General features: G+C 59.0%; 4 protein-coding genes across 7 annotated transcripts; all 4 read left to right on the plus strand.

Moving 5' to 3' along the window:
* The first annotated feature begins 2,245 nt into the window (after positions 1-2,245).
* On the plus strand, positions 2,246-9,754 carry NAGLU (N-acetyl-alpha-glucosaminidase). The gene is made up of 6 exons (XM_075561855.1): positions 2,246-2,702; positions 3,428-3,575; positions 4,320-4,466; positions 4,614-4,699; positions 6,403-6,659; positions 8,341-9,754. The coding sequence occupies exons 1-6, from the start codon at positions 2,314-2,316 to the stop codon at positions 9,549-9,551; spliced, it is 2,238 nt and encodes a 745-aa protein (XP_075417970.1). The 5' UTR covers positions 2,246-2,313; the 3' UTR covers positions 9,552-9,754.
* A 367-nt stretch (positions 9,755-10,121) lies between these two features.
* On the plus strand, positions 10,122-12,269 carry HSD17B1 (hydroxysteroid 17-beta dehydrogenase 1). Its single transcript, XM_075561856.1, has 6 exons — positions 10,122-10,218; positions 10,320-10,487; positions 10,584-10,763; positions 10,921-11,014; positions 11,300-11,477; positions 12,022-12,269. Exons 1-6 carry the CDS (start codon positions 10,122-10,124, stop codon positions 12,232-12,234), a joined length of 930 nt encoding a protein of 309 aa, XP_075417971.1. The 3' UTR covers positions 12,235-12,269.
* A 5,568-nt stretch (positions 12,270-17,837) lies between these two features.
* Positions 17,838-22,188, plus strand: COASY (Coenzyme A synthase). The gene is made up of 9 exons (XM_075561859.1): positions 17,838-18,625; positions 19,542-19,756; positions 20,012-20,143; positions 20,269-20,458; positions 20,543-20,607; positions 20,786-20,870; positions 21,218-21,315; positions 21,412-21,558; positions 21,666-22,188. Exons 1-9 carry the CDS (start codon positions 17,926-17,928, stop codon positions 21,723-21,725), a joined length of 1,692 nt encoding a protein of 563 aa, XP_075417974.1. The 5' UTR covers positions 17,838-17,925; the 3' UTR covers positions 21,726-22,188.
* Positions 22,189-22,321: 133 nt separating this feature from the next.
* MLX (MAX dimerization protein MLX) lies at positions 22,322-25,544 on the plus strand. 4 transcript variants are annotated; one of them, XM_075561861.1, is made up of 8 exons: positions 22,322-22,450; positions 22,719-22,755; positions 23,128-23,217; positions 23,417-23,523; positions 23,751-23,850; positions 24,010-24,109; positions 24,406-24,607; positions 25,190-25,544. In XM_075561861.1, exons 1-8 carry the CDS (start codon positions 22,409-22,411, stop codon positions 25,244-25,246), a joined length of 735 nt encoding a protein of 244 aa, XP_075417976.1. In that variant the 5' UTR covers positions 22,322-22,408; the 3' UTR covers positions 25,247-25,544. The 4 variants fall into 4 exon arrangements, with proteins under 4 accessions (XP_075417976.1, XP_075417978.1, XP_075417975.1 ...); XM_075561860.1 differs by having other exon boundaries at positions 22,334-22,450; positions 22,677-22,755; XM_075561863.1 differs by lacking the exon at positions 23,128-23,217.
* Positions 25,545-25,957: the final 413 nt, after the last annotated feature.

The raw sequence follows: 25,957 nt of genomic DNA on the forward strand, positions 1-25,957 counted from the left end.
AACAGGGGCTACAGTGGGGGAGGGAGGGGAGGCCATAGGGACCCAGTACACCACTCCTGTGTCTTCCTGCAAAAGGGGCTCCCGTGGGGATCCTTCAGGTGGCAGCACCAGGGCTAATAAAGACACCCCAGCTCGGTAATGAGAGAGCACTGCCTCATTCAAGGCCTGATTCACTGCTAGTAGGGCCTCTACCTTCCTCCGGTCGCTGAGGGCCGCTAAGCGGGAAAACAGAGGTGCAAGCTGCTGGGTGGTAACACGTAATGATGGGCGAATCCCGGCTTATGCTGCCCAAGCACTGCTGCATAGACACCAAAGTAGGGGTAGAGGGAAGGGACAAATGGGGCTTTTGAGGTTTCACTAGTTCAACAGTTAAATAGTGTCCAAGAAATAAATAAGGCTCCTGTTTTTGAATTTTTTCCGCTGCAATACAAAGTTCTCGAGAATTCAATTCCATTGTAATATTTTTAAATAAGAATTGTAAAATGACGGGATTTTTATGTCCTATTAAAATGTTATCCATAGAGTGGATGAGGTGACACTGAGAGCAAAAATCCCACAATGCCTGCCAAACATATAGCTGACATATTGTCGGCCTATTTTTCATGCCTTAGGCAAAAATTTCCACTGACATCTGCTCATGGATGTAGCACAATTAATAGAAGGGATAGAAAATGCAAATTTCTCCGTATCCAGGTCATGTAAGGGTATGTTGATTGTAATTGCATATAAATTCCTAGGCATTGCAGACAAGGTGGGAAGACCAGGCTGAGTGGTACCCATGGGTTCCATGACTGCATTGATTGCACGTAAATCATGCAAAACCTGAAACTTGCCAGGTTCCTTTTGGATACCCAACACAGGAGCGTTCCAGGGGCTAAGCGATGGTTCTGTATGGCCTTTGTCTACCTGCTCCTGGACCAACTGATGCAATATCGTTCCCTTTTCATGACTCATTGGCCACTGGCCCACCCAAACGGGATATTCGGAACTCCGTGCGAGCTTTAAAGGAGATGAGAGCCTGCTCTGGGGCAGTAGCCATTAGAATCGGGGTGATCATCTGTTGTTGGTTGTACACCCGTGTGGTACAGTACGTCACGACCCCACAAGTTGTTAGGGGAGTTGTTTTCCAGAACTAGGGGTGTGGAATGTCCTCTATGGCCTTCCTCATCTGTCCACCTGAGGGGATGGGTGATTTGCCAAGAAGTAACCTGAGGGCGCACTCCTCTAACGGGAAGTCCTGTGGAAAGATTCCATGAGCCAGAAGCTTTCTTCTTTCCGGCTGCAAGTAACCTGCCCTCCGGTATCAACCATTCCCTTATACGGTTTCCTGTCAATGTCACGAGTCATGTGTGTTTGGTGAAGACCCACTGGGCTGGGCCAGAGGATTTTTGGAAGCCCCCTTCTTTGCGGGGCTAGGGGTTGCCCCGCTGGGGGTTTTTAAAGGCTGGTCCTTGTCATCAGTCTTCATCTGCAATCCTTGGCCCAGTGAAAACCTTTTATACATTTGGGGCAGACCGAGGGGGTTTCCTCCCTTGACTTCAATTGCCCTTTCTAGAGGGGGCGCCATGTGTCCCTGTCCTCCCCAAACCCCTTACCCCTGCCCTCGCTACGTTTAACATTCGGGTGGAGAGCAAGGGCAGGGGCAAGGCCTCGGCATTGTGAGAAATAGTGCCCAAGTCGCGGGCGGCACTGACCCGTTCTTCCTGTAGCACCTTCCCAAACCAGTTCCTTTACTAGCGCCTCGGCCGCCCCTGCATGCTGAGCACTATTTCCTGAGTCCACCACACCAAGTCCACGAAGCTGTCCTGCCCTTTCCGCCCGAGTCCAGAAACTCGGGCCTCAGCTCCCCTGTCCCTTTAGCAACAGCGCGCACAGCACCAAGGGGAACTCGATCGGAGTTCGGCGGGAGGCCTGCATGCGGGCTACCGGAGGGGCGTCATTGCGCTCTCCTTGGAGTCTGGGGGGACACGGTCTCCCCAGCTAAGTTGCCCTGTCCGAGCACTTCTTCCTCATCACGAAAGGCGGGTTCCACTGCAGACACTGGCCGCCCCTTAGCACGGCACGCGGGATGCACGGAGCCTCCCCGCCGGCCCAGGTTTGCTGCTTCCGAGCGTCCAGCGCGCCAGTTCCTCTCCCGCAGTCGGAGAAACCCGGGGCCAGCGGCGGGGGACGCGGAAGCTGGGTCCCCCAGAGGCGGGCCTTTCGGTCACGTGCCCTGGTGCGCACAGCTGATTGGGCGGTGGCTGCCACGCCCCCGGCCGCCGGCCCAGGTAGTCCCGGACTGCGGACAGGGGCTGGAGAGACCACTGGGCCATGGAGCCGGTGACCGTGGCCGCGGCTCTGGGCTTCCTGCTTCTGGCCTGGGCGGGGAGCGCGGCCGGGGACGAGGCCCGGGAGGCGGCGGCCGTGCAGGGCCTCCTGCGGCGGCTGCTGGGGCCCGGGCGGGCGGCGGACTTCTCGGTGTCGGTGGAGCGCTCCCTGGCTGCCGAGTCCGGCCTGGACACCTACCGTCTGAGCGGCGGCGGCGCCGCCGGGGCGCCCGTGCGGGTGGCCGGCTCCACGGGCGTGGCCGCCGCCGCGGGCCTGTACCGCTACCTGCGCGACTTCTGCGGGTGCCACGTGGCCTGGTCCAGCTCCCAGCTGCGCCTGCCGCAGCCGCTGCCCGCGGTGCCCGAGGAGCTGACCGAGGCCACGCCCAACAGGTACCGGGTCCCGCCCGCCGCCCAGCCCGCTCTTTTCGGCCTGGGCAGCGCCCTGCCGCCGCCTCCAGCTTCCAGTCCCGCCCCCAGCTCCCTGGCCACGGGGCGCCCGGCAGTACCCAAGCACTGGCCTTCAGAGCCCAAGACTGGGGTCAGCTCCAACTTGTGCGACTGTGAGCAAGTCACTTGGCCCCGTGGAGCCTCTGTTGGCTTTCCGGGGAAATAGAAACGCCCACCTGGCGGTGTGGACTGTGAGGGCTTGCGGGACGGTGCGGGCAGTATCTGTGGGGTACACATAATCTGTGCTGAGAGCAGTTTAGCCCCTCCTTTGCCCCGCACTCCCTGTGACGTTGTCTCCAGAGAGCCGCGTCCACTCCATCTCCTAAGCTGGCCACACTGCCCCTCCCGTAGACTGGATGGGAGGAGCCCCTCCTTCCCAACAAGGACCCTCTTGGCCACAGAGTACTGGTCCCGGTGTGTGACACACAGTGGGGCCTCTGAAAGTGCTCGCTGAAAGTGGAAGGTGGTATGTACAGGGCTGGGGAGGAAGGCAGGTACCAGTAGCCATGTTGGCCCCTCGCACCAGGTAGAGATAGAGGGTGTTAGGGAGGTCTTGTTCCAAGGCCAGCGCTCCCTCCAGGCGCGGCCAGAACTCTGGATCCTCAGGCTGGGGGCATCCTGCCTGCGCTCACCTACGTTCCCCAACTGCTTGCTGGCCCTGCCTGCAGGTACCGCTATTACCAGAACGTGTGTACACACAGCTACTCCTTCGTGTGGTGGGACTGGGCCCGCTGGGAGCGCGAGATCGACTGGATGGCCCTGAACGGCATCAACCTGGCGCTGGCCTGGGGTGGCCAGGAGGCCATCTGGCAGCGGGTGCGTGCCCACCTGACCACTCCCCTCTCCTAACCACTGCACCGGCCCATCCTGTGGCCTACACATCTGCCCATGTCCCCACTCACCCTGGACCTGGAGAGGCGAATTTACCATGTGCCAGGCCCTACTACACAGTTTGTGAAGCTGGGATTCCACCTCTGCCCCCCGCCCCCCACCCACATGCAATCACTTAGCCAGCCCTTTAGATTCCTGTCACATCACAGCTCAGGGCCCGCCTCAGCCTTGTCACCATGTTCAATGCCTCCGTTCCGGCTTACCCCGCTTCTCCCCGTCTCCTGCAGCCTCAGCACAGGGCTCCTGGCGTGCCAGTTTTTAGCAGCCTACCTTCCTGAAACGGAGTGCCCCTCTGCTTTCTGTCTGCACCAGGCTCCAGCTCAGCAGCCTTGGTGACATCAGCTCCAAAGTCCCCCATGGGCTCTAGCTGTGCCCCAAAGAGCTACTAGCTCCCATCCTCAGTGAAGCCTTCGAGACACTCCTTTCTACTTTGGGGGAGCCCCTTTATGTCCCACCCCCACCCACATGACAAGTTGGTACAGCGAGCTCACAGTTTCCAGGTTGGGTCAGTCTTCACGCCTGGCCTGCGGGCTCTTTGCAGACAGGGCCAGCTTCCCACGTGGCTTGTCAGCCCTGGCGCCCAGCTTAGAAAAGATGAGTGCATGCTCAGTGGTGGACAGATGGACAGACTCGGTGAGGGAATGCACTGATTTCCCTGATTGTCCTCAGGTGTACCTGGCTTTAGGCCTGACTCAGGCAGAGGTGGATGAATACTTCACTGGGCCCGCCTTCCTGGCCTGGAGCCGAATGGGCAACCTGCACAGCTGGGGAGGGCCCCTGCCCCGTTCTTGGCACCTCAAGCAGCTTTACCTGCAGGTCAGGAGACAGGGAAGGGCAAGGGTGGGAGAGGGGCTGGGACAGCCATGGTGCAGGAGGGTGGTGTGTGGCCAGCCTCGGGGCTCCTGGCTGCACCGTGGGTGCCCTGAGGCGTGGATGCTCACCAGCTCCCTCCCAACCTCCCAGCACCGGATCCTGGACCGGATGCGCTCCTTTGGCATGACCCCAGTGCTGCCTGCATTTGCAGGGCATGTCCCCAAGGCTATCACCAGGTGAGATCACCCCCAGCCCGGCCCAGAGAGGGAAGGGTTCAGCCCTGACACACATAAGTTAGAGAAGAAATATGGAATGAGACCTGAGTCCATTGTCTAGCACTGCCATTGGTTAGCCCGGTGACTTCAGACACCATTGCTCTGTGCCCCGGTCTCCTCCCCAGTAAACGGGGGTTCCTTCCCTCCTTTTCTGTAAAGGTTTGTTGTTACACAGACCTGTAGTGTGCTTGCTGACAGTGAGGAGGACTTGAAGCACTTGATAATGAGAACCAAAGACGCCAGCTTTCCAGATGGATTTCAACTCACTGGAAAGAAAAGCCCGATCCTCACCACAGCTCCACCAAAGGAACACATCCCGATAAACAAAAGAAAAGGCTGTCATCAAGGATTCACCGTGCTCGGATCCCAAATCAGTGCTCTTGGAAGCAGCAGTCCGGAGGTCAAAGGGTGTGTGGCATTGCACAAAATGCACTGCACAGACCTCTTTCCAGTGCTGCAGAGCAAGCTTGGAGGACTAAGGGGCGGCAGGCTGAGCTGTGGTGTTTCAGTCACCTCATGCCTGTGAGAGTCGCAGAACCCGCCTGGACAGTACATGACCACAGGTGCATAGAGGACATGGGCCTGACAAGCCTTGATGGGACGTCAGCCGAGGATCCAGCTGGTGATCTGCAGTAAATGTGACAGCCTCAAGAACCCGGTGGGGCCGTCCTGTGTATCACCCGGCCTCCAGGCTTCAGAATCCAGCCACGACACTGAACACGCCCTTGGCCTACCTACTCTTATTGGCAGTAGGTTAGGCTCTCTGGTAGGCTCTGGCCCTCTTCTCCCTCTCCTCTCTGAATGTCCTGTCCACCCCTCCTCTCCTCTGACTGGGAAAGTTCTTCAAGGCCCAACCAGAGACCTCACCTCCTCCAGGAAGCCTTCCCACGTCCCCAGCAACATCCGTCACCACCTCCTGCAGGACTCCCTGGTGCCTGGCACAGCAGGTGGCCTTGCAAGTTACACCCCACCCCCAGCTGCTCCAACCTCATTCCTTCCCTGAGTGCATGTTTGCCAAACTGGGCCCACTAACCTTGATTTTGCGCTGGGTCCCGGGGAAGCAGTGACAAAGGTGTCCCAAGGGGATATGTTAGCAGAGGGTCACAATCCAGTGAGATGTGGGCCCACCCCAGACATCTGTGCTGGGTCCTTTCATCCTGGGCGGGAAGGCGCAAAGCAGAGCAGGGTGGAGCTAGGTCTTGAAACAAGAGGACTGCTTGTTTATGGCCGACACTGACGTAGGTGCAGCTGTGAGGACTAGCAAAGCCCTGGTGGCCTAATGGGTTACATGTTGGGCTGCTAACCACAAGATCAGCAGTTCGAAGCCACCAGCAGCTCCTCTGGAGAAAGATGGGCTTTCTACTGTAAAGAGTTACAGTCTCAGATACCAAGAGGAACCCTTCTACCCTTTCCTACAGAGTCACTGTGAGCCAGAACCGATTGGATGGCAGGGAGTTCGGGTGGGTTTGAGAGGAGCGACCAGGGATAAGCAGGAAGCAGGGAGGAGGGACCTCTAGGCACAGGACACAGCAGGTACAAAGGCCTGGGGACTGGACACCAGAAAGCGAGTGGGGACAGGTAGGTCAGTATGTTAGGGAGGTGGCCAGGGGGCTGAGGACCAAGATGAGCATCCTCATCATCGGACTGTCACCCCGCCCCATTAGGGTGTTTCCTCAGATCAACGTCACCCAGATGGGCAGCTGGGGACATTTCAATTGCTCCTACTCCTGCACCTTCCTCCTGGCGCCGAGGGACCCCATGTTCCCCGTCATCGGGAGCCTCTTCCTGCGGGAGCTGACCAAAGAGTTCGGCACAGACCACATCTATGGGGCTGACACTTTCAACGAGATGCAGCCCCTCTCCTCGGAGCCCTCCTACCTGGCCGCCGCCACCACTGCTGTCTTTGAGGCCATGACTGCAGGTACGGGATGGGACGTGGGACAGGCCAGTGGGGATGAGAGGAGGGGCTGGGGACACACAGCACTCTGCCGCTTGCTCCGCCTTTGTCTCTGACACACAGGCGGAGGGTGCAGGCAGCCTCTGGAGCCAGATCACCAGCCCAGAGCCTGGCTCTCACCCTCCATCTGTAAAGCGGGGACCTCAGTAGCCTGGCCCAGAGTAAAACGCTAATTAAGTGCCTGTTGTGGGAACAATTCCACCCGGTTCTGAATACTGAGTTAGGTAATACAGGTCAGAGGGCATGCTCAAAACCAGTAGGTTTATGCGAAAATAAAGCAGATCTTGCAGTGATCAGAAAAAAACACAAAAAAATCTAGTGTTCCTCCCTGCCATCTGGAGGGGCAGGGAGTCATGTCAGGAGCTCCTTGTCAGGCAGCAGGAAGTGGATACCTCACCCAGGAGCCAGCCAGATAGGCCCATTCTACCTGGGACTGAGGCCCAGGAATCAGTGTTTGATTGAGCCCCCTGCATATAACTCTTGTGCTCCACAAAGCCTGTGGGACAAGATCTCAGAGGAGCCCAGGTGGTGCAGCGGTTAAGCACCTGCCTGCGAAGCAAAAGGTTAGAGGTTTGGACCCGCCTTGCTGCTCCGTAGAAGAAAGCACTGGTGGTCTGCTCCAGGAAACACCTGCAGAGCTGTCCTGCTGCCCTGCCCTTTCACAGAGGGCTTGTGAGTTGAAATGGATTTAGCAGCACCAGTACTGCCCTGGAGCTCCAGCTTGGGGATTGGGGGTGGTGTGTGTGTGTGTACATGTGTGTGTGTGTACATGTGTGTGTGTGTACAGCAGATTCCCCCGCCTCTATTTCTGTTGAGTTCTGACATCAGCTGCCCACGCATCCAGCACTCCTCTTCCCTGACTCACAGGACACCTCACTTCAGATTGATGGACAGATGCAAGCCACAAATCTGGCTCTGACCACTTGCCTCCCAATGCAGGGTTTCCGCACCCCTTCCCCACCAGCTCGGGGGTGGGGTCACTCCTAGGCTCCCAGGCTTCAGACCCTCCAGCTCTCACTGGACCTTCTGGCTTGATCATCCCCCTGCAGCGGCTCCCAGAGCCCACGTTTACAACTTTCTGAGAGCAAAAAGGAGCTGTCTACCTGCCACGTAACCCTCATCAAGCCGGAAGCCCACAGAGGTTATGTGGGAGTCTCATGCCAAACCAGTGAGCCACCTTATCTAGGGTGTGTCTGAGTCTCAATGTCCCTTTATGGGAACAGCCAGCCTCACCTGTACCCCAAGGAATGGCTGGAGGCTTAAACCGCCAACCTTGTGGTTACTAGTCCAACACTCACCTGGCAGCTCCACCAGGGGGTCTTCCAGGGGACTCTATGTAATAACCATTCTCACCGGTCTCCCCTGACCTTGGCTCCTACCAAGTGGTTACGGGGCATCTCTGGGCTAGATAGCACTCCCCCAACCCACGCCCAAGTTGCCGCATCACCTCTGGTCTGGACTAAAAGACACACGCACACATACACACATTCCAAAGTTTTTAAAAAGGGAGCATCTCTTAGTTACAAGGACAAAGATTACACTCTGCGGGAGACACTGAGCAGAAGCATTTATCTGAAGAATGGAATGTGCTCCTGGTCTCTTGGCCTTCCTCTGATTGCCTTCCTTGTCCCCTCTCCACCCACAGTGGACTCTGATGCTGTGTGGCTGCTCCAAGCCTGGCTCTTCCAGCACCAGCCCGAGTTCTGGGGCCCCGCCCAGGTGGGGGCTGTGCTGGAGGCCATCCCTGCAGGCCGTTTCCTGGTCCTAGACCTGTTTGCTGAGACCCAGCCCGTGTATGTCCGCACAGCCTCCTTCCGGGGCCAGCCCTTTATCTGGTGCATGCTGCATAACTTTGGGGGCAACCACGGCCTCTTCGGGACCCTGGAGGCTGTGAACCGGGGCCCTGCAGCAGCTCGCCTCTTCCCCAACTCCAGCATGGTGGGCACAGGAATAGCCCCTGAGGGCATCGGCCAGAATGAAGTGGTCTACGCCCTTATGGCCGAGCTGGGCTGGCGGAAGGACCCAGTAGCTGATTTGGGGGCCTGGGTGAGCAACTTTGCTCGCCGGCGCTATGGCGGCCCCCACCAGGCTGCAGAGGCTGCGTGGAGGCTCCTGCTGAGGAGCGTGTACAACTGCTCGGGCGAGGCCTGCAGCGGGCACAATCGCAGCCCCCTGGTCAAGCGGCCATCCCTACAGATGAACACCACTGTTTGGTACAACCGATCAGATGTATTTGAGGCCTGGAGGCTGCTGCTCACAGCTGCTCCCACCCTGGCCGCCAGCCCAGCCTTCCGCTACGACCTGTTGGATGTCACTCGCCAGGCGGCTCAGGAGCTGGTCAGCCTGTACTATGAGGAGGTGAGGACAGCCTACAACAACAAGGAGCTGGTTCACGTGCTCAGGGCTGGAGGCCTTCTGGTCTATGAGCTGCTGCCCGAGCTGGACATGGCACTGGCTAGTGACAGTCGCTTCCTCCTGGGCAGCTGGCTGGAAGAGGCCAGGATGGCAGCCGTCAGTGAGGCTGAGGCCCGTTTCTTTGAGCAGAACAGCCGCTACCAGCTGACCCTCTGGGGACCGGTGGGTAACATCCTAGACTATGCCAACAAACAGCTGGCAGGCCTGGTGGCGAGCTACTATGCCCCACGCTGGCAGCTCTTCGTGGGGAAGCTGGTTGAGAGCCTGGTCCAAGGTGTCCCCTTCAAGCAGCGTCAGTTTGAGGAGACCGTCTTCCAGCTGGAGCAGGGCTTTGTCTTGAGCTCGCAGAGGTACCCCAGCCAGCCGCAGGGGGACACTGTGGACTTGGCCAAGAGACTCTTCCTCAAATACTACCCCCGGTGGGCGGCTGGCTCCTTGTGACCCCTTGACTACCCTTAGGTCATGTTCTCCTCATACTCCAGGTCGGGGCAGGTTGCTGGGGCCCGGGTCTGAGAGAAGAGAGTCCACCACCTGCCAGTAGGGTCGGATATGGGGGAGCCTCACTGCACGCCCCATTCTGGATTGGGGCCTAAGTGTTGTCTGTCAAATCAATAAACGTGTGGCTCAGCCCTGACCTGTCAGAATGAACAGGTCGCTGCCACCCTGCCTGGGAGGGCTCGGGGCTTCAGCCTGGACCCCACCCTCATGAGTTTCAACTGCCCCAGTATGAATACTCCTGGCCTTTGAGCTGCCTGGATGGGGGACGCACACCTGCTTGCAAGCAAACCCCCCTTCTCCATCCGCTGGACCACCAACACAGCCGTTCCTGAACTCTGTCTTGACCCAGAGTGGGCTGGAGAGTGGCCAATGGACCTGCAGATGTCCTCAGCCTTGAGCAATAGACACAACAAGGGGGCGGGGCGGGGCAGGCGAGGCGGAGTCCGTGATAGTCAGCCCTCTGACCCGAGACGGAGACCGGGCCATTGGTGTCCAGCCCCATAGCTTCCATCCATGGCACGCTCAGTGGTGCTCATCACCGGCTGTTCTTCGGGCATCGGCCTGCACCTGGCCGTGCGGCTGGCATCCCATCCCTCACAGAGCTTTAAAGGTATATCCAGAGATGGGATGCAGGGGAGGGGAGCCCATGAGCTGATGGGCCCCAGGAGGGGGAAGCAAGGAATGACAGCCCTTGGCCTCTCTGAACTTCAGTGTATGCCACGCTGAGGGACCTGAAGGATCAGGGCCCACTGTGGGAAGCCGCCCAGGCCCAGGGATGCCCTTCCGGCAGCCTGGAGACACTGCAGTTGGACGTGAGGGACTCAGAGTCTATCCGTGCTGCGCAGGCACGGGTGGCCGAGGGCCATGTGGATGTGCTAGGTGAGCCTGATGCCCACAGCCGGGATGGGGGTGGCGTGGAAGGCGCGGGCTGAGTGTAGCAGGTGAGCCGAGCCGGCCAGACCTGTGTCCCCGCAGTGTGTAATGCGGGCCGTGGCATGATGGGGCCGCTGGAGGCATACGGAGACAGCGCTGTGAGCTCCGTGCTGGACGTGAACGTGGCCGGGACGGTGCGGGTACTGCAGGCCTTCCTCCCGGACATGAAGCGGCGGCGCTCCGGGCGAGTGTTGGTGACCGGGAGCATGGGCGGTTTGATGGGTGAGAGACCTGCGGGGAGAGCACGGCTGGCAGGAGGCGGGGTTTAGATGTGTTTTGTCCCGCCCCCGAGGCTATGGGAGTGGGGCCGGCTCTAGAGGCCGCACCTGCGCACCCATAGGTGCCCCACGAGCTTCACCAGCCCCATCCCCCTTCCAAGGGATGCCCTTCAACGCCGTGTACTGCGCCAGCAAGTTCGCCCTCGAAGGTTTATGCGAGAGCCTGGCGATCCTGCTGCCACCCTTCGGGGTCCAGTAAGTCCCCGGCCCCGACCCCGGGAGCCCCAGCACCCTGCCCGCTGGAGCCCTCGGCTCTCCTCTTCCACCGTGGTGTGTCAGGCACTGTGCCGGGCACGCGGCAGGCGGCACGGCCCGCTTCCCTAGCCGCTTCCAGGCGGAGGGTGGTTGGGGAGCGTGGGGCAGGGCAGGCGGGCGGTGGGCCTAACACCACAAAGCGGGTTTGAGTTGTGGCACCAGCGTCTTCCCCGCACCCGTAAGTGGGGCAGGGCACCGCGCCCACCCGCCGCTCTCGGCCCGCAGCGTCAGCCTCATCGAGTGCGGCGCCGTGCGGTCCGCCTTCCAGGAGAAGCTGGAGGGCGGCCGCGGCGGGGCGCTGGGCAACACCGACGCCTGGACCCGCCAGCTCTTCTCGCGATACCAGCGCCACAGCGCGCGGGTCGTCCGCGAGACGGGGCAGGACCCGGAGGCGGTGGCCGAGGTGGGTGTGGGCGGGGACGACGTGGTGTGGGCGGGGACGAGGTGGGTGTGGGCGGGGACGACGTGGTGTGGGCGGAGCCGAGGTGGGTGTGAGCGGGAGCGCCGTGAGTGTGGGCGGGGCCGAGGTGGGTGTGGGCGGGAACGCCGTGAGTGTGGGCGGGGCCGAGGTGGGTGTGGGCGGGACCGAGGTGGGTGTGGGCGGGGACGACGTGATGTGGGCGGGGCCTAGGTGGGTGTGAGCGGGAGCGCCGTGAATGTGGGCGGGGCCGAGGTGGGTGTGGGCGGGGACGCCGTGAGTGTGGACGGGGCCGAGGTGGGTGTGGGCGGGGACGCCGTGAGTGTGGGCGGGGTCGAGGTGGGTGTGGGCGGGAACGACGTGGTGTGGGCGGAGCCGAGGTGGGTGTGAGCGGGAACGCCGTGAGTGTGGGCGGGGCCGAGGTGGGTGTGGGCGGGGTCCAGGTGGTGTGGGCGGGGCCCGGAACTGGGGGTTGCCTGCTGGCTGGTCTCGGAGCTGAGCATCCGTGCTTGCCCTGCCGCTGCTGCAGGTCTTCCTCACCGCCCTGCACGACCCCCAGCCCGCGCTGCGCTACTACACCACCGAGCGCTTCCTGCCCCTGCTGCGCCTGCGCCTCGAAGACCCCAGCGGCGGCCTCTACGTGGCCGCCATGCGCCGCGTGGTGTTCCCAGAGGAGTCCGGGGAGGACCCCGACGACGCCCCCCCAGGCGAGCTCCAGGCGGCAGGATTTGGGGCACCCTGAGCCTAGCGACCCTCCCACTACCACCACAATAAAAGTTTCATCCCCCATCTCCAGAGCCTTTCTCGGGCCCCCCCAGGGGTGTCGTCCTGGAGGAGGGGAGCGGTGGCAGCGGCAGGGGACCCGGTCACACCGGGCTTGAGCGGAAGGGCATGCCCCTCTTGGCTCTGCCTTCCCCGGCCGGGTCGTACATCTGTGAGACGGGTATGAGAATGTTGATCTTGCAGTTTGTGGTCACTTGCCTCCAGCCTGTTGGGAGTCCTGGCGACCCCAAGCATGTCAGAGTGGAATTGAGCCCCGTGGGGTTTTTAGCACCTTTCCGAAGCAAGACTGCCAGGTCTCTCTTCTTAGGCATCCTCTAGAGCCTGTGACCCTCTGGGCTACGGGAGGACAGCACCACGGTGTTTCCTAGCGGATCCTACCAGGCCTCTTCTCCCGCAGGGCAGCCGGTGGATTTCAACCACGTGCTTTTTTATTAGCAGCCAAGTACTTTGGTCAGTGAGCTACCAAGTAATTGCGTGCACTGATTGCCAGAACTGATAGCATCACTCGTCGTGCTCTAGCCGTGGTCTAGTCCCATTTGGAAGCCGGTTGCACAAAGAACAGGGCTAAATCAATCAATCCAAAGAGAAGGTCCCACTTCTGCTTCTCTGGCCTTGGCCCAGATTAAATTCAGCAGGAGACCTACCACCCGCAGGGGCCTCGCCCTTCCAAGTTGAGCAATAGCTCCAGACCCCGTCCAGGTCCTGTCCATCGTCCTAGGCCCAGCAGGGAAGGCCTCAAATGGCATAAGTTACTAAATCGGCTTGCAAGAATATGGAGACAATCTCTTGCCTTCCTGGAAGGGCCAAGACCAAGGCCAGAGAAGAGTGGAAACAGGCTGCAAGCAGAAGAAAGGAGCTGGGCCACCACTAGAGGGCGGGGCTAAGCCAGGGAACAGGCAGGTTGCAGTCTGAAAGGAGGGCGAGGCCAAGCTGGCACTGGCCAGGGAGAGCCTGGGGAGTGGGAGGAGGGAGGAGCAGCAGCTTGGAGCTCTTGGGGTTCTGTAGGGGCATGGGGCCACTGCATCCTGCTCGGGTGCTACCTCCACAGAAGGGTCTTCTCTGGGCCTGTTGTTCTACCTGCCACTTCTGCTTTGGGGGGAAAGGGCAGCAAGGATCCTCACGACCAGCCTGCCCTTGCTAGTGTCCCACAGCACCCAGGAAGGTAAAGGGACAGGGTGGGGCATGAGCCTGTTCTCAGAACCCAGCGGCCGCTCAACAGTATGCGTGTGTGCCCTCAAGCTTGGGTGGTCATCCTGGGGGGCCTGACCAAGGTGGAGTTAGCTTTGCTAAGACGTTTTCGTGAGTGCATATTTGCTCTCTTTTTAAAAATGTTATTGGCATATAATTCAAGTCATACAATTCAATATTTCAGTCATATTGAGAGTTGTCCAACCCTAACCAAAATGAACTTTAGAACCTGTTCTTCCTTCCGGCATCCATGATCATTAGCTCCCCATGACCCCCACCTCCCAGCCACACTCCCGGGGCACCACTGATCCAGTTACTGTCTCTATGGATGTACCGTACCATCCTGGATTTCGTGGCAGAAAAACAAAGATAATAAAGTCATCTCAATAGAAAATATTAAAACCTGGAATAAATTAAAAATGGGTCAAAAGGGAGATCAAATGATAAGGCGTTAAATTATAGCCTAACTGCACCTACAATAGTCCACTTTCCAAGGCACTCTGCGTGTAGCAAGGCTGTCCCCAGCCCTAGGCTTTGGCCAGAGGAGATTCACTACAGGCTTAGTCCACATGTATTTTCCTACGCCCTATACACTTTTGTTTTTTTAGCTGAAACAATTTTAGAGTAGGTTAACAGGGAGATAAATATTTTTAAAAGGGGAGGTCAAATGATAAGATATTGTGAACACCTGGTGTACAGAAGGCTATGGATCACAACGGGAACCCAAACTCCATTTTCAGGGTTCACACATGGATGAAGCCTCAGAGGGTTCCCTTAGACCAGCGGTTCTCAACCAGCGGTTCTCAACCAGTGGGTCGAGACCCCTTTAATGGTCAAACGACCCTTTCACAGGGGTCGCCTAAGACCACCGGAAAACACATATTTCCCATGGTCTTAAGAACCCAGACACTGTTCCTCTATCTGTCTCCAGGCAGGTCCGCCCATATGCAGATACGCCCACATACGGGCACCCAGCATGAGGACTGTTACCCATGCTACACCATGCTTTAAGACAAAATTTCATTTATTTTTCATTAGAAATAAATATTTCACAATATAGAATGACATATTTTTTTGTGATGAATCGCGATGCTTTAATTATGTTCCGTTTGTTACCATGAAAATACATCCTGCATATCACATATTTACATGACAGTTCATAAGGGTAGCAAAATGACAGGGATGCAGTAGCAAGGAAAATAATGTTCTGGTTGGGGTCACCACCACATGAGGAACTGTATGAAAGGTCACGGTGTGAGGAAGGTTGAGACCCACTGCCCCAGAGCCTCGGCCAGGATGTCAGTAGCCTTGTCCTGAGACAGACAGCACTGTAAAACCGATTACAGCAGCCACAGGTTAAAATGAAATTTATTCATTTTCTTAGTAGCCTCATGTAATCCTGACTTCATGACATTTTTATACCGTCGAGCCACATAAAAAGAACCTCCACAGATTTCCAGCCCCATCCTCACCCAGACTTCAGGCCTGTCTCTCTAACGGCATGTTCATCACTTCCACATGATGTGTAACCCAGTGTCCAAAAGCCTGCGGTGCTCCTTCACTGCTCACCCCCCTCCCTCTCACACACATGTCCTTTCTCCAGCCCATTAGCACATACTGCCAGCTCTACATCAACTTTCCAACCACCTTCTGGAACCACCCAGGCACACAGTCATCTAACTCTCTCTGGATCTTTGCAGGAGCCTCCTAGCTGGTTTCTGGCATGCTGCCCTCGCCACCAACAGTGAAATCTGTGCAGAGGGCCAGAATGGTTTGTAAAGAAGGAACAGCCGGTCATTTCACGCGCAAAGCATCTTTTGCTTTCCATTCTCCTGTTATTCTCTTAAATAGCATTCCCTCTCCCCTTAGGAGTTATGCATGGAGCTCCTTACCTCAAGGTCAGCAGTAGAAACCACCACCCCTCCTCGCGAGAAAGAGGAGCCAGTCCTGTCCCATAGGGCGGCTGTGAGTCAGAATGGACTTGGCGGCAGTTTTCTGCTCCTCCAGGGAAGCCCCTCCCTCTGCTTTCTTGTTAGCACTTAATCATCACTTATCAAAACGCACCTGACTGCCATCCAGTCCCTTTGGACTCACAGAGGCCCTATAGAACTGCTCCTGTGAGTTTTGAAGACTAAATCTTTTGGGAGTAGAAAGCCTCATCTTCCTCCTGCAGGGTGGCTGGTGGTGTTGAGCTGCCAACCTGGTAACTAACAGTTCAACTAAGCCACCAGGGTTCCTTTACCACTGGTATGATCAGTTGTTAACTGTAGCTTTTGCCACCCTACCCTTCGACACAGTAATGTAAACTCCAGCAGGGCAGGGACTTGGTCTTGTTCACTGGCCTGTCTCTTGTACCTCAAGCCACTACCATCCAGTTGGTTCTTGGACTCTTAGCCTGAACCCTAACCCGTCGGCTTTCTGAGACTTTAAATCTCAGGCAACTTCGTTGTTCTCCCTTCAAATTGGGTTTGAACTGCTGATCTTGTGACCAGCAACACAATTTGTATTCCACTGTGCCACCAGGGGTCCTGGTACCTGCATATCAAACTACTCAGCTCATTGTCATTGGCAATTCTCACTTATAACCAAAAACTCGCTCACTGCCATTGAGTGGATGCCAACTCACAGTGTCCCTATGGGACAGGTTAGCGCTGCCTCCGTGGTTTTCTGTTTCCAAGACTGTTCATGAGCCTAGGCAGTCTCATATGTCTCTGGAGTAGCAGCTGGTGGATTTGAACTGCTGTCCTTGCGGTTAGCAGCCCAAGGGCTAGCTCACTATACCACAGTGCCACCTAGTGCCCAGCTGCTAACCAAAAGATCTTTAGTCTGTCTGTAGACTACAGCCCTGAGAACCTCACGGAGTTTTACTCCGTCCAATAGTTGGGACCCTGGCGGTGTAAAGGTTACTGTTGAGTTACTAACTGCAAAGTTAGCAGTTTGAAACCGCCAGTTACTGTGCAGCAGAAAGATGAGGCTTTCTACTCCTATAAAGACTTGCAGTCTGAAATCCACAGGGGCAGTCCCACCCTGTCCTCTAGGGTTGCTGAGTCCGACTGAAGTGGCCGTGAGCTGACCGTTACTCCCTGACAGTTCAGAGCCTTTGCTTCTTCAAATGGGGTCCTCCGTTTAAAACGCAGCTGACCATGTCCCCTGCAGGAAAGCTGCCCCGTTCGTGCCTGTGTGGCGCTGCAGCTATTTGAGTTGGGGTTCCACGGGCAGACACGGGTTTAATGGGGCCTGGGGCTTATCTACTTCTTGGGGCCTCTTTAAGAGGAAAAACAAAAGACAAACACAAAATTAAGTATAAACGGTTTTACTTAGTGCAGGATCACAAACAGCATGCAACTGGAGTCGTGGAGACTGATTTCTCTCTTGGGAGATTTCTGGGGAAATTTACCTGCTCTCACTCCTGACAGCCACAGGCTTTGCCCTCCCGTGGAGAAGGCTACCCCTTACCTGTCTCCACTCCCTCGCTCATGCCCACAGCGGCTGTCCTCCCCGGGTCCCCTCCCCGCAGAGGCGCATCGCTGCACCTCGGGCACCTCTCGGAGGGCACCCCACCTGAGCCAGGAGACCTGGCCTCTCTATCGTGCTGGAAACCCCTTGAGCATACAGGGCGTTTTCTCCTACACAAGGGGGACCTGGACAACTGCCCCTGTGCCTTCCACGCGAGGCTCCTTGGACTAGGTGGGGGCCAGGCGGGCTTCGGGGACACCAAGCCCCGTTCATGTGGCGCTCTAGGGCGCCCACCCACCTGCTTCTGCGAAGTTAAGTCGGAAGTTAGCTCCGGCTTTGCCTTCGGCTCCTGGGTGCCCTGAAGGCCACCCAGCCTCGCCCACAGTCGGGGCTGCCCGGCCCGGGAGCGAGGACGCACGCCTACGCGGGATCTCGGCGACGCAGCCCCGCCCCGCCCCGTCGGCGGGACCGCCCCCTTTCGGAAAGCTCGCGAGACTCTCGCTCGGACGAACGTGGAGCCGTGGGAGGGCTCTCGCTTGCCGTAGGTCGGGGGTCGAAGGTCCCGGCTAGTGGTTCCGGGTCACTGCTCCGGCGGCTTCCTCGGCGCTACAGGCGGAGCCGGAGCCCGAGCCCCAGCTCGCAGCCGTCAGTGAGTAGGGGACAGATCGGAGTGCCCCCCGTCCCGCGCCCTCCCGAGTCCCGGATGACTCTGCTGCAGCGCAGCAAGCGGGCCCGGGGCTCCCGGCCCCCCGGCCCTGTGACTCAGTGTCCCTGCCCGCGCTCCCACCGCCCCACTTGCATTCAGCTCTGTGAACTCCCCGCCCTGTGAGTCAAAGAAACCCAGACTCGGGACCACCCGGGGGCCCTGCCTGCCAAGCCGCTCCCCCGTCCCGTCCCCTTTGATCAGCGCTGACACCTGGCCCGGGCCCAGCGTCCAAGGTCCGTGCAGGTCTCGGCCTCGGCCGCCTTCGTCTCACCTCCCGAACTATCCACAGGCCGGGACACCATGGCCGCGTTCCGGTCAGGCCTCCTGGTGCTGACGACGCCTCTGGCCTCGCTGAGCCCCCGCCTGGCCCCGATCCTAACCTCAGCGGCCCGGCTGGTGAATCAGACGCTCTATGTCCACCTGCAGCCCGGCCTGAGCCTGGAAGGCCCCGCTCAGCCCGAGCCCAGCCTCGTGCAGGCCACGTTTGAGGTCCTCGATCTCATCACGCACCTCTACACAGGCGCCGATGTCCACAAGCACCTGGACGTCCGAGTCCTGCTGACCAACATTCGAACCAAGAGCGCCGTTCTCCCTCCCCAGTTCTGCTCAGTGCAGAACCTGGCCCACCCGCCGGAAGTGGTGCTGACTGACTTCCAGACCCTGGATGGCAGCCAGTACAACCCAGTCAAGCAACAGCTCGAGCGCTACGCCACCAGTTGTTACAGCTGCTGCCCGCAGCTAGCGTCGGTGCTGCTGTATCCCGAGTACGGGCCTAGGGCGCCATCCGTGGAGCCCCCGGATGTCTCCTCAGCCGCCACCATCAAGCCTTCCTCCCCAGCGGCCAGGTCCCCGAAGCAGCCGGTGCGGGGATACCACCGCGGAGCGGTGGGCGGCACCTTCGACCGCCTGCACAATGCCCACAAGCTGTTGCTCAGCGTCTCCTGCATTCTGGCCCAGGAGCAGCTGGTGGTGGGAGTAGCCGACAGGGACCTCCTCAAGAGTGAGTGAGCGGGAAGCCGGCCTGGGGGCCCTGCAGGACCCCAAGTCTGTTTGTCCAAATCGAAGAACTGGCACTCAGTTGGTGTAAAAGGAAGTGTTGTTCACTGAATAGATACAGCTTTCCCGGTGGGGCAGTCAGCCCAGTATGGTGATTCTCCTAATGGGAACCTGCACTTTCGTAGACACCCAGGGCTGCACCCTGAAGTTGGGGATCTTGGGCTAAAAGGGGCTGGCTGGGTTGTAGGTAGTAATACCTGAGGCCACAAGAGGGGGCCCTCGGGTGGTGGTGGGTCTCGTCCTTCACCAACTCATGCCCATTTGCCCTATTTCTCTGGAATGGTCTTTCTCGTGGCTTTTTCTCTGGGTACAGGCTGGCCCTTCCAGCAACTTTTAGCTTAGTTTTGAAATCCACACTTTCACTTATTTGTCAGTACGTTTCAATACTTGAGGGCTAGAACATCACACGACTTTTGTGCTCAAACCCACAGCCCCTGCACAAACCAAGCCGCTGTTTCCAGGGCGGCAGTTCCCTTTCCCCAGATCCCTCTGGTTTCCTGATGTGCCCCCAGGAGCCACTGTGCGCTGCTTTGCTTTGCACACATGAGCACATAGAGATGGGCTTCACCTCGGGCATCGATGCCCTCCGTGTTAAGAAAAGGGTCCCAGAGACCCTGTGTATAGCTTGTCAAAATGACCTTGAACCACAGCCTTCTGCATATATTTACCTGTTTCCATCAGGCCCCATAAGCTCCAAGATGTGTGTGTGTGTGTGTGTTGGGGGACAGGGCAGAGGGAACCCTTCTAGCAACTGTTGTGCTCGCCTGCCTCCTCCCTCCCAGGCCCCTACCTACAGACCCCTTCCCTTTAGAGGGCCCCAGGAGTACTCTTGCCCAAACTGCCCCTCATTGGTTCCCCAGGCAAGTTGCTCCCCGAGCTGCTCCAGCCCTATGCAGAACGTGTGGACCGTCTGAGTGAGTTCCTGGTGGACATCAAGCCCTCCTTGACTTTTGATCTCGTCCCCCTGCTGGACCCCTATGGGCCCGCTGGCTCTGACCCGTCCCTGGAGTTCCTGGTGGTCAGTGAGGAGACCTATCGTGGGGGGATGGCGGTCAACCGCTTCCGCCTTGAGAATGTAAGCCCTGAGGGAGGCTGGCAGGAGTGCCTTGGGGTGGGGAAGGTCGCTGGGGGAGGCTTTTGGCACGACTGGGGCCCCAGAGGGAAGATTTAGGCTTTGCTGGCAATGGGGAGAGGCAGGGGGGAACTGGACTCTCGAACGCTTTCAGAGTTGGAAGAGGAACCCAGGATGCATAAGTGAAGATGAGAGGCAGGTGGGTGTTGGGGTTTGCCTTTCATCTCACCCCACCTTCCCCCTCCCCGCTTCCTGCAGAACCTGGAGGAGCTTGTCCTGTTCCAGATCCAGCTGCTGAAAGACCCCAGCCATGAGGAAAACGAAGAAGATAAAGTCAGTTCCTCCAGCTTCCGCCACCGAATGCTGGGAGATATGCTTCGGCCCCCACATGTAGGTCCCTGCCCCACGCTGGGGCGTGCTGGGCATACTGGCTGGTGGAGTCTGAGGAGTCCCCCTGAGCATGCGCCTGAGGGCCCTGGTAACTATGGGGTTTGCGCTCTCTCATCTACCCCCAGAAGAGACCAGAGCTTCCCTCCGCTCTCTATGTGATCGGGTTGACTGGCATTAGTGGCTCGGGGAAGAGCTCAGTAGCTCGGCGGCTAAAGGGCCTGGGGGCCTATATCATCGACAGCGACCACTTGGGCCATCGGGCCTACGCCCCAGGTGGCCCTGCCTACCAGCCGGTGGTGGAAGCCTTTGGACCAGGTAATAACTGGGGCAGGCTGGAGGTGGCCTGACGTGAGGAGGTGGCCTGGCCTCCTTGCTCTGGTCTCCATCTTTGTCATCCAGATATTCTCCATAAAGACGGTACCATCAACAGGAAGATCCTGGGCGCCCGGGTGTTTGGGAACAAGGTAGACGCCGGCCCTGGGGCACCGACACCTCAGGGTTGGGACCCCAAGGCTCTCGCAGATTTGGCCCAGAATGCTGGTTTCCACTCACCTGCTCCCAGGGGACCCCCCACTCCCTGGAATTGGATGGGCTCCTGCCCTGAAGGAAGGTAACCCTTGCCTGCTCTCCGCCCCTCTCCAGAAGCAGCTGAAGGTGCTCACTGACATCATGTGGCCGATTATTGCAACGCTGGCCCAGGAGGAGCTTGCCCTGGCTGTGACCGAGGGTGAGCAGCAGGGGTCCTCAAACATTTTAAACGGGGGGCCCAGTTCACTGTCCCTCAGACCCATTGGAGGGCTGAACTGTAATTTAAAAAAAAACTGAACAAATTCCTATGCACACTGCACATATCTTATTTTGAAGTAAAAAACCAAAACAGGGCAAAAACACTCAGTGGGCTGCACGTGGCCGGCGGGCCATAGTTTGAGGACGGCTGGTGAGGAGCAAGGACAATGAGAGCAGCCAAGGGGAGGGAGCAGTCAGGCCCACACCAGGCATCCACATTGCCTTGGGATTATGACCCATGGGAGGGGGGCAAGGCACCACCGCCGGTGACAGGGGTCTTGCCCGCAGGAAAGCGAGTGTGTGTGATCGATGCTGCCATGCTGCTAGAAGCCGGCTGGCAGAACATGGTGCATGAGGTGTGGACCGTGGTCATCCCAGAGAGTGAGGTACCTGGACTCCTCCCCTCCCCTTCCCTGCAAAGGCTTCCTGCCTGAACTGGGGCTGGACCGTGACATCCACACCCACTCATGTGTTGTACCCAGGCTGTGCGGCGCATTGTGGAGCGCGATGGCCTGAGCGAGGCAGCAGCCCAGAGCCGGCTGCAGAGCCAGATGAGTGGGCAGCAGCTGGTGGACCAGAGCCACGTGGTATTGAGCACCCTGTGGGAGCCCCACATCACCCAGCGCCAGGTGAGTGCCCCTGACAAGGCTGGGTGGTGGGCAAAGAGTCCCCAGGGGCATCTGCCCAGCTGGCCTTCAGCTTTTTCTCATCTTCCAACGTTCTGGCCTGCCCACAGGTGGAGAAAGCCTGGAGCCTTCTGCAGAAGCGCATTCCCAAGGTGCCGTCGTGCCTGTGAGTGGCATGAGTGCTCGGTGGGTGGCCCTGGCCTGGGCCCTGAGGAGAAATCCCCTGGGAAGAGGACCTGAGGCGTCCTAGCCGAGCTGGGCAGGGCTGGCCCTTGCCACCTGCTGCTGTGAGCCCTCGCCGAGGGGCGGCCTGTGAGAGTGCAGGCCCTTGGGCGAGCTCGCCTCCCGCTTGCCCCGCGCTTGCTTGCCCACAGGGGAGTGGGCCGAGGCAAACACGCAGCCTGTAACAATTAAAGGTGAATGTTGCCAGGTGGATGTACTGTCTTCTTCCGGTGGCCGGCTCTCCGTGGGGCCGGACCAGGGCTGGCAGCCAGGGAGCTGGCCCCGCGGGCGGGCCGGATGGGGGGCAGCACTGACCAGCCGCGGGCCTCGCAGCGGCCAGACCCTCCGGGGAGTCCGGAAGGGCCCTGCGGAGCCGCCCGCCGCCCTCCCAGAAGGGCCAGCACGCAGGCCGCCCGGCCCGGCAGGAGGCCGCCCGGCCCGGCTGGGGGAAGAGCGCCCAGCGCGGCCGTGGAGCCCGACGCGGACCCGCGCGGCTGTGGGCGGCGCGCTCCGAGCGGCACGTGACCCCGGCCGCCTCCCGGCCGCGGGTTGGCGGGCTCGGGTCACGCGGCGCGCCTCCTTTCCGCAGGGCGCTCGCCCGCAGGCCAGCTTCCGGCCCGGCGGGCCCAAGATGACGGAGCCCGTCGCCTCTCCCGAAGACCCCTGGGTCAAGGCAAGCCCCGGGGCGCCCGCCGCCGGCGGGGGGAGATAGGAGGGGAGGGCGGGCTCGTGCAGCCACGGGGCTCCGAGGACGAGGGGGTGCGCGCCTCTTTCCCAGGCCGCGTCTTACTAGGGGGAGGCCGGTGTGCGCCCGAGGGAGAGCGGTGGGCAGAGGGGCGGCTCCCAAAGGGGAACGTTCTCCGCGCGGGCACACAGTGAATTGGGGCGCCTTCTCCCAGGGACGGGGTTCTGATGGGCTTCTTCCTTGCTCGGTGCCCCAGGTGGAAGCTGCCTACAGCGACAACAGCCAGGATCCTGGTGAGTGCCTCCCCACCTCCGTCCCCCACCCACGGTGACCTTGTTGGCCACACCTGGGCACAGTGCACGCAGTGAGGCGAGGAGCTCAGGGACAGGAGGCAGTGACACAGTTCCCTCTCAAGAGGGGCGGGTGAGGGGATGAGAGCAGCCAAGGGGGACAGCTGGTCATCCTCACCCTCTTGTCCAGATGCCCCAGCGATTGTTACTGCAGCCCCCGCGCAGTGCACACGACAGCAGCAGTGGGATGGCAGGGCGCTGGCGTGGCTAACTTCAGACTTGAAGAGTGGTCAGCATTTCAGACGTCAGGTGTCAGGGCTTGGCAGCAACCCCCCCCCACACCCATCCATCATGACTGGGGCCTCTCTCTTACAGGGCTGTTTGTAGAGAGCACCCGAAAGGGGAGTGTAGTTTCCAGAGCTAATAGCATCGGCTCCACCAGTGCCTCTTCTGTCCCCAACACAGGTAGGCAGTGCCACTTCCCCGCAGGGGTCCAGCTATGCCAGCATCTTAGGAGCTTTCCTAAACACAGGGCTCACCAGCTTGGCCCTCATCTAGAGTCTTAGCTCCTGTTCACCAAGTTCCTCTCCTCCCCCCCAGCTGGGTAAAGGTGGGGTAGCTGGGCCCCAGGATGACCTCTCCCCGCCCCCAACTCTGAGCACAGATGACGAGGACAGCGATTACCACCAGGAGTCTTACAAGGAGTCCTACAAGGACCGGCGGCGGCGTGCACACACCCAGGCCGAGCAGAAGAGGAGGGACGCCATCAAGGTGAGGAGGGCCCCTACGCCTCAGGTTTGTTTGCCCAGGCCCTCAGGAGGATTGTCAGGCAATCCCAGGCCACCTGGTCAGTTTGGTCCACTCTCTAGACGTGATCAGGTCTCTCCTTCCAACCTCCCCTGCCCCTTTGAGCTTATGAGCATGAAACTTGGTGTTAGGGAAGCTGAGCTTGGCACTACGTTGCCCTCAGGACTGCATTTCCCCTGCTATCTCCACAGAGAGGCTACGATGACCTTCAGACCATCGTCCCCACGTGCCAGCAGCAGGACTTCTCCATCGGCTCCCAAAAGCTCAGCAAAGCCATCGTGCTACAAAAGAGTACGCAGGACAGAGCCTGCGGGAGGGGCGCAGACCCACGGGGCGGGGCGGGGGCCAGCACCTCCCACCCACTCGTGTCCCTGATTTGGGGGCCGTAATGGGGTGGGCAGGAGTCACCAGGTCAGCCTTGTCCCCTCACTAAGCCCACATCTACCACAGCCATTGACTACATCCAGTTTCTGCACAAGGAGAAGAAAAAGCAGGAGGAGGAAGTGTGCACGCTACGCAAGGACGTCACAGCCCTAAAGATCATGAAAGTGTAAGAGGCTGCTAACTGGAGGTGCCAAAGCTTGGGGGGGGGGTACTTTGAGGCTGACTTGAGTTCACCCCCTCCTGTTCCAAGGGCTCCCCAGGAACTACAGTAGATCTTAGGGTCACTCTTAGCCATAGCTCTCAGCAGCCCCTGAGGACATGCCTGCTGGAGATAGGGAGAGGGGTGTGTGGTCAGCAGGTGCTGACTACTCACCCCTCCAGTCGCTTTCCTGGGGAGGTATGTGGATCCTGTTGTTTCTGGGGACTGGTAGAGTACCCCATCCCTGGCCTGCTTGCTTCTAGGAACTATGAACAGATCGTGAAGGCGCACCAGAACAACCCCCATGAGGGAGAAGACCAAGTTTCTGACCAGGTCAAGTTCAAGGTGTTTCAGGGCATCATGGACTCCCTGTTTCAGTCCTTCAATGCCTCCATCTCCGTGTCCAGCTTCCAGGAGCTGTCGGCCTGTGTCTTCAGCTGGATTGAGGAGCATTGTAAGCCTCAGGTATGGGGCAGCAGTGGTCCTCAAGGTGGAAGTCCTGGGGTGGTCCCCCTACCTTTAGGCAAAGTGGCCTAAGCCCTCATTAGGTCAGAATAGCACGGTGGCAGCTCTGGGGTTTCCCAAAGGTGTTTCTGCGACTTTTGCCATCTCTCCTCCTCTGCTGCGTAACCTAGTTTCTCCTCGGAGCTTTGGTGAAGATGTGGTGGGACAGCACTGACTCAGCGCCAGCCCGGCTCTGCCCGAGGCTGCTGAGTTCCCATCCTTGCTGTCTTTCGGGGGGTCGTTGGCCAGCACGTGGGACACTTGAATTCCTGGGGGTCGTTATTTATAACGGTACTGCCTTCTGTGTCCTGCCATTCTGCGCCACCCAGAGAACTTGGCAATGAGCACTCATTGCCTGCATCTACCACTAATACTGTACTGTCTGCTTGATCGCGTGTACCATCTGTCCTTTCCACCCTGCTCTGGGGATGTCGCAGTTAACTGTCGATGGCAGCGTGCTTTCCAGGGCTGCCTTCTGAGGGCACCACCAGGACCTCTCTCTGCCCCCTGGCCTGAGTCTTCTCTCCTCTGCCATCCTCCCAGACCCTGAGAGAGATCATGGTTGGCGTCTTGCATCAGCTGAAAAACCAGCTCTACTGACCAGCCCTTGGAAACCAGCAGAACAGCCCCCAAGAAGCCAGGTCTCCCTCTGTGGGACCTGACTGCAGTGTCCCATGCACAAGTCCACTGGCTCCTGCTTGATGTCTCACCCTTGTAGGCTGGGCCATCCGCGTTTCCAAAGCCTCCGGTTAACTTATTTTATTGACTGTAACACTCAAACCTACTCAGTGTGCCCCTGCTCCCTCACAGACGGCCTCAGGCTGGGTGTCTGCTGTGAGTGCCCTGGCTCTTCCTCCAATCCTCCAATCTGCCCAGAACTACATGTTTGGAAACTGCAGTTTGCCTCTGTGTTGGTCTCTTGGGTAGGAGCATTTGGCCTGTGTGGCCATTTAGGCAAAAGGAGTCGGATGGGAGAAAGGAAGAAACACTGGCACAGCAATGAAGGGCAGAGGCAGGCTGCACCTACTGGGACTGGGGCTGCCCCCTCACCAGGGATTTCTGGCAGGGGATCCTGCCCTTGCGTCATACTCTACCCCTCTCCTGCCTCCCAGCCCTAGGCTTCCCTGTACTCACAGCAAAGGCAGGGGGGTACAGGCAGCAATGGAATTTTGCTACAGTTAGGACTTTGGAATCTGAGCCATCTCAGAACCACTGCGAAACCACTGTGAAGTCTGGAGGTGAACGGACCCACCGCCGAGCTGCTGCCTTGCCCTGTGCAGTGGCGGGCACAGAATGAAAGCCGGGGGTGAA

The sequence above is a fragment of the Tenrec ecaudatus genome, chromosome 10 (genome assembly GCF_050624435.1).
Source record: "Tenrec ecaudatus isolate mTenEca1 chromosome 10, mTenEca1.hap1, whole genome shotgun sequence".
NCBI lineage: Eukaryota > Metazoa > Chordata > Mammalia > Afrosoricida > Tenrecidae > Tenrec > Tenrec ecaudatus.

What these genes read in the sequence shown, in the direction of transcription:
- NAGLU (XM_075561855.1), top strand. Translation starts at nt 2,314, where the DNA reads ATGGAGCCGGTGACCGTGGCCGCGGCTCTGGGCTTCCTGCTTCTGGCC. An exon ending in ACCGAGGCCACGCCCAACAG is followed by an intron (nt 2,703 to 3,427) that starts GTACCGGGTCCC and finishes CCCTGCCTGCAG; the next exon opens with GTACCGCTATTACCAGAACG. An exon ending in TCAAGCAGCTTTACCTGCAG is followed by an intron (nt 4,467 to 4,613) that starts GTCAGGAGACAG and finishes CCAACCTCCCAG; the next exon opens with CACCGGATCCTGGACCGGAT.
- HSD17B1 (XM_075561856.1), top strand. Translation starts at nt 10,122, where the DNA reads ATGGCACGCTCAGTGGTGCTCATCACCGGCTGTTCTTCGGGCATCGGC. An exon ending in GGGCCATGTGGATGTGCTAG is followed by an intron (nt 10,488 to 10,583) that starts GTGAGCCTGATG and finishes GTGTCCCCGCAG; the next exon opens with TGTGTAATGCGGGCCGTGGC. An exon ending in GAGCATGGGCGGTTTGATGG is followed by an intron (nt 10,764 to 10,920) that starts GTGAGAGACCTG and finishes CCCCCTTCCAAG; the next exon opens with GGATGCCCTTCAACGCCGTG.
- COASY (XM_075561859.1), top strand. Translation starts at nt 17,926, where the DNA reads ATGGCCGCGTTCCGGTCAGGCCTCCTGGTGCTGACGACGCCTCTGGCC. An exon ending in CGACAGGGACCTCCTCAAGA is followed by an intron (nt 18,626 to 19,541) that starts GTGAGTGAGCGG and finishes TTGGTTCCCCAG; the next exon opens with GCAAGTTGCTCCCCGAGCTG. An exon ending in CCCGGGTGTTTGGGAACAAG is followed by an intron (nt 20,608 to 20,785) that starts GTAGACGCCGGC and finishes GCCCCTCTCCAG; the next exon opens with AAGCAGCTGAAGGTGCTCAC.
- MLX (XM_075561860.1), top strand. Translation starts at nt 22,409, where the DNA reads ATGACGGAGCCCGTCGCCTCTCCCGAAGACCCCTGGGTCAAG. An exon ending in CGACAACAGCCAGGATCCTG is followed by an intron (nt 22,756 to 23,127) that starts GTGAGTGCCTCC and finishes TCTCTCTTACAG; the next exon opens with GGCTGTTTGTAGAGAGCACC. An exon ending in CTCTTCTGTCCCCAACACAG is followed by an intron (nt 23,218 to 23,416) that starts GTAGGCAGTGCC and finishes CTCTGAGCACAG; the next exon opens with ATGACGAGGACAGCGATTAC.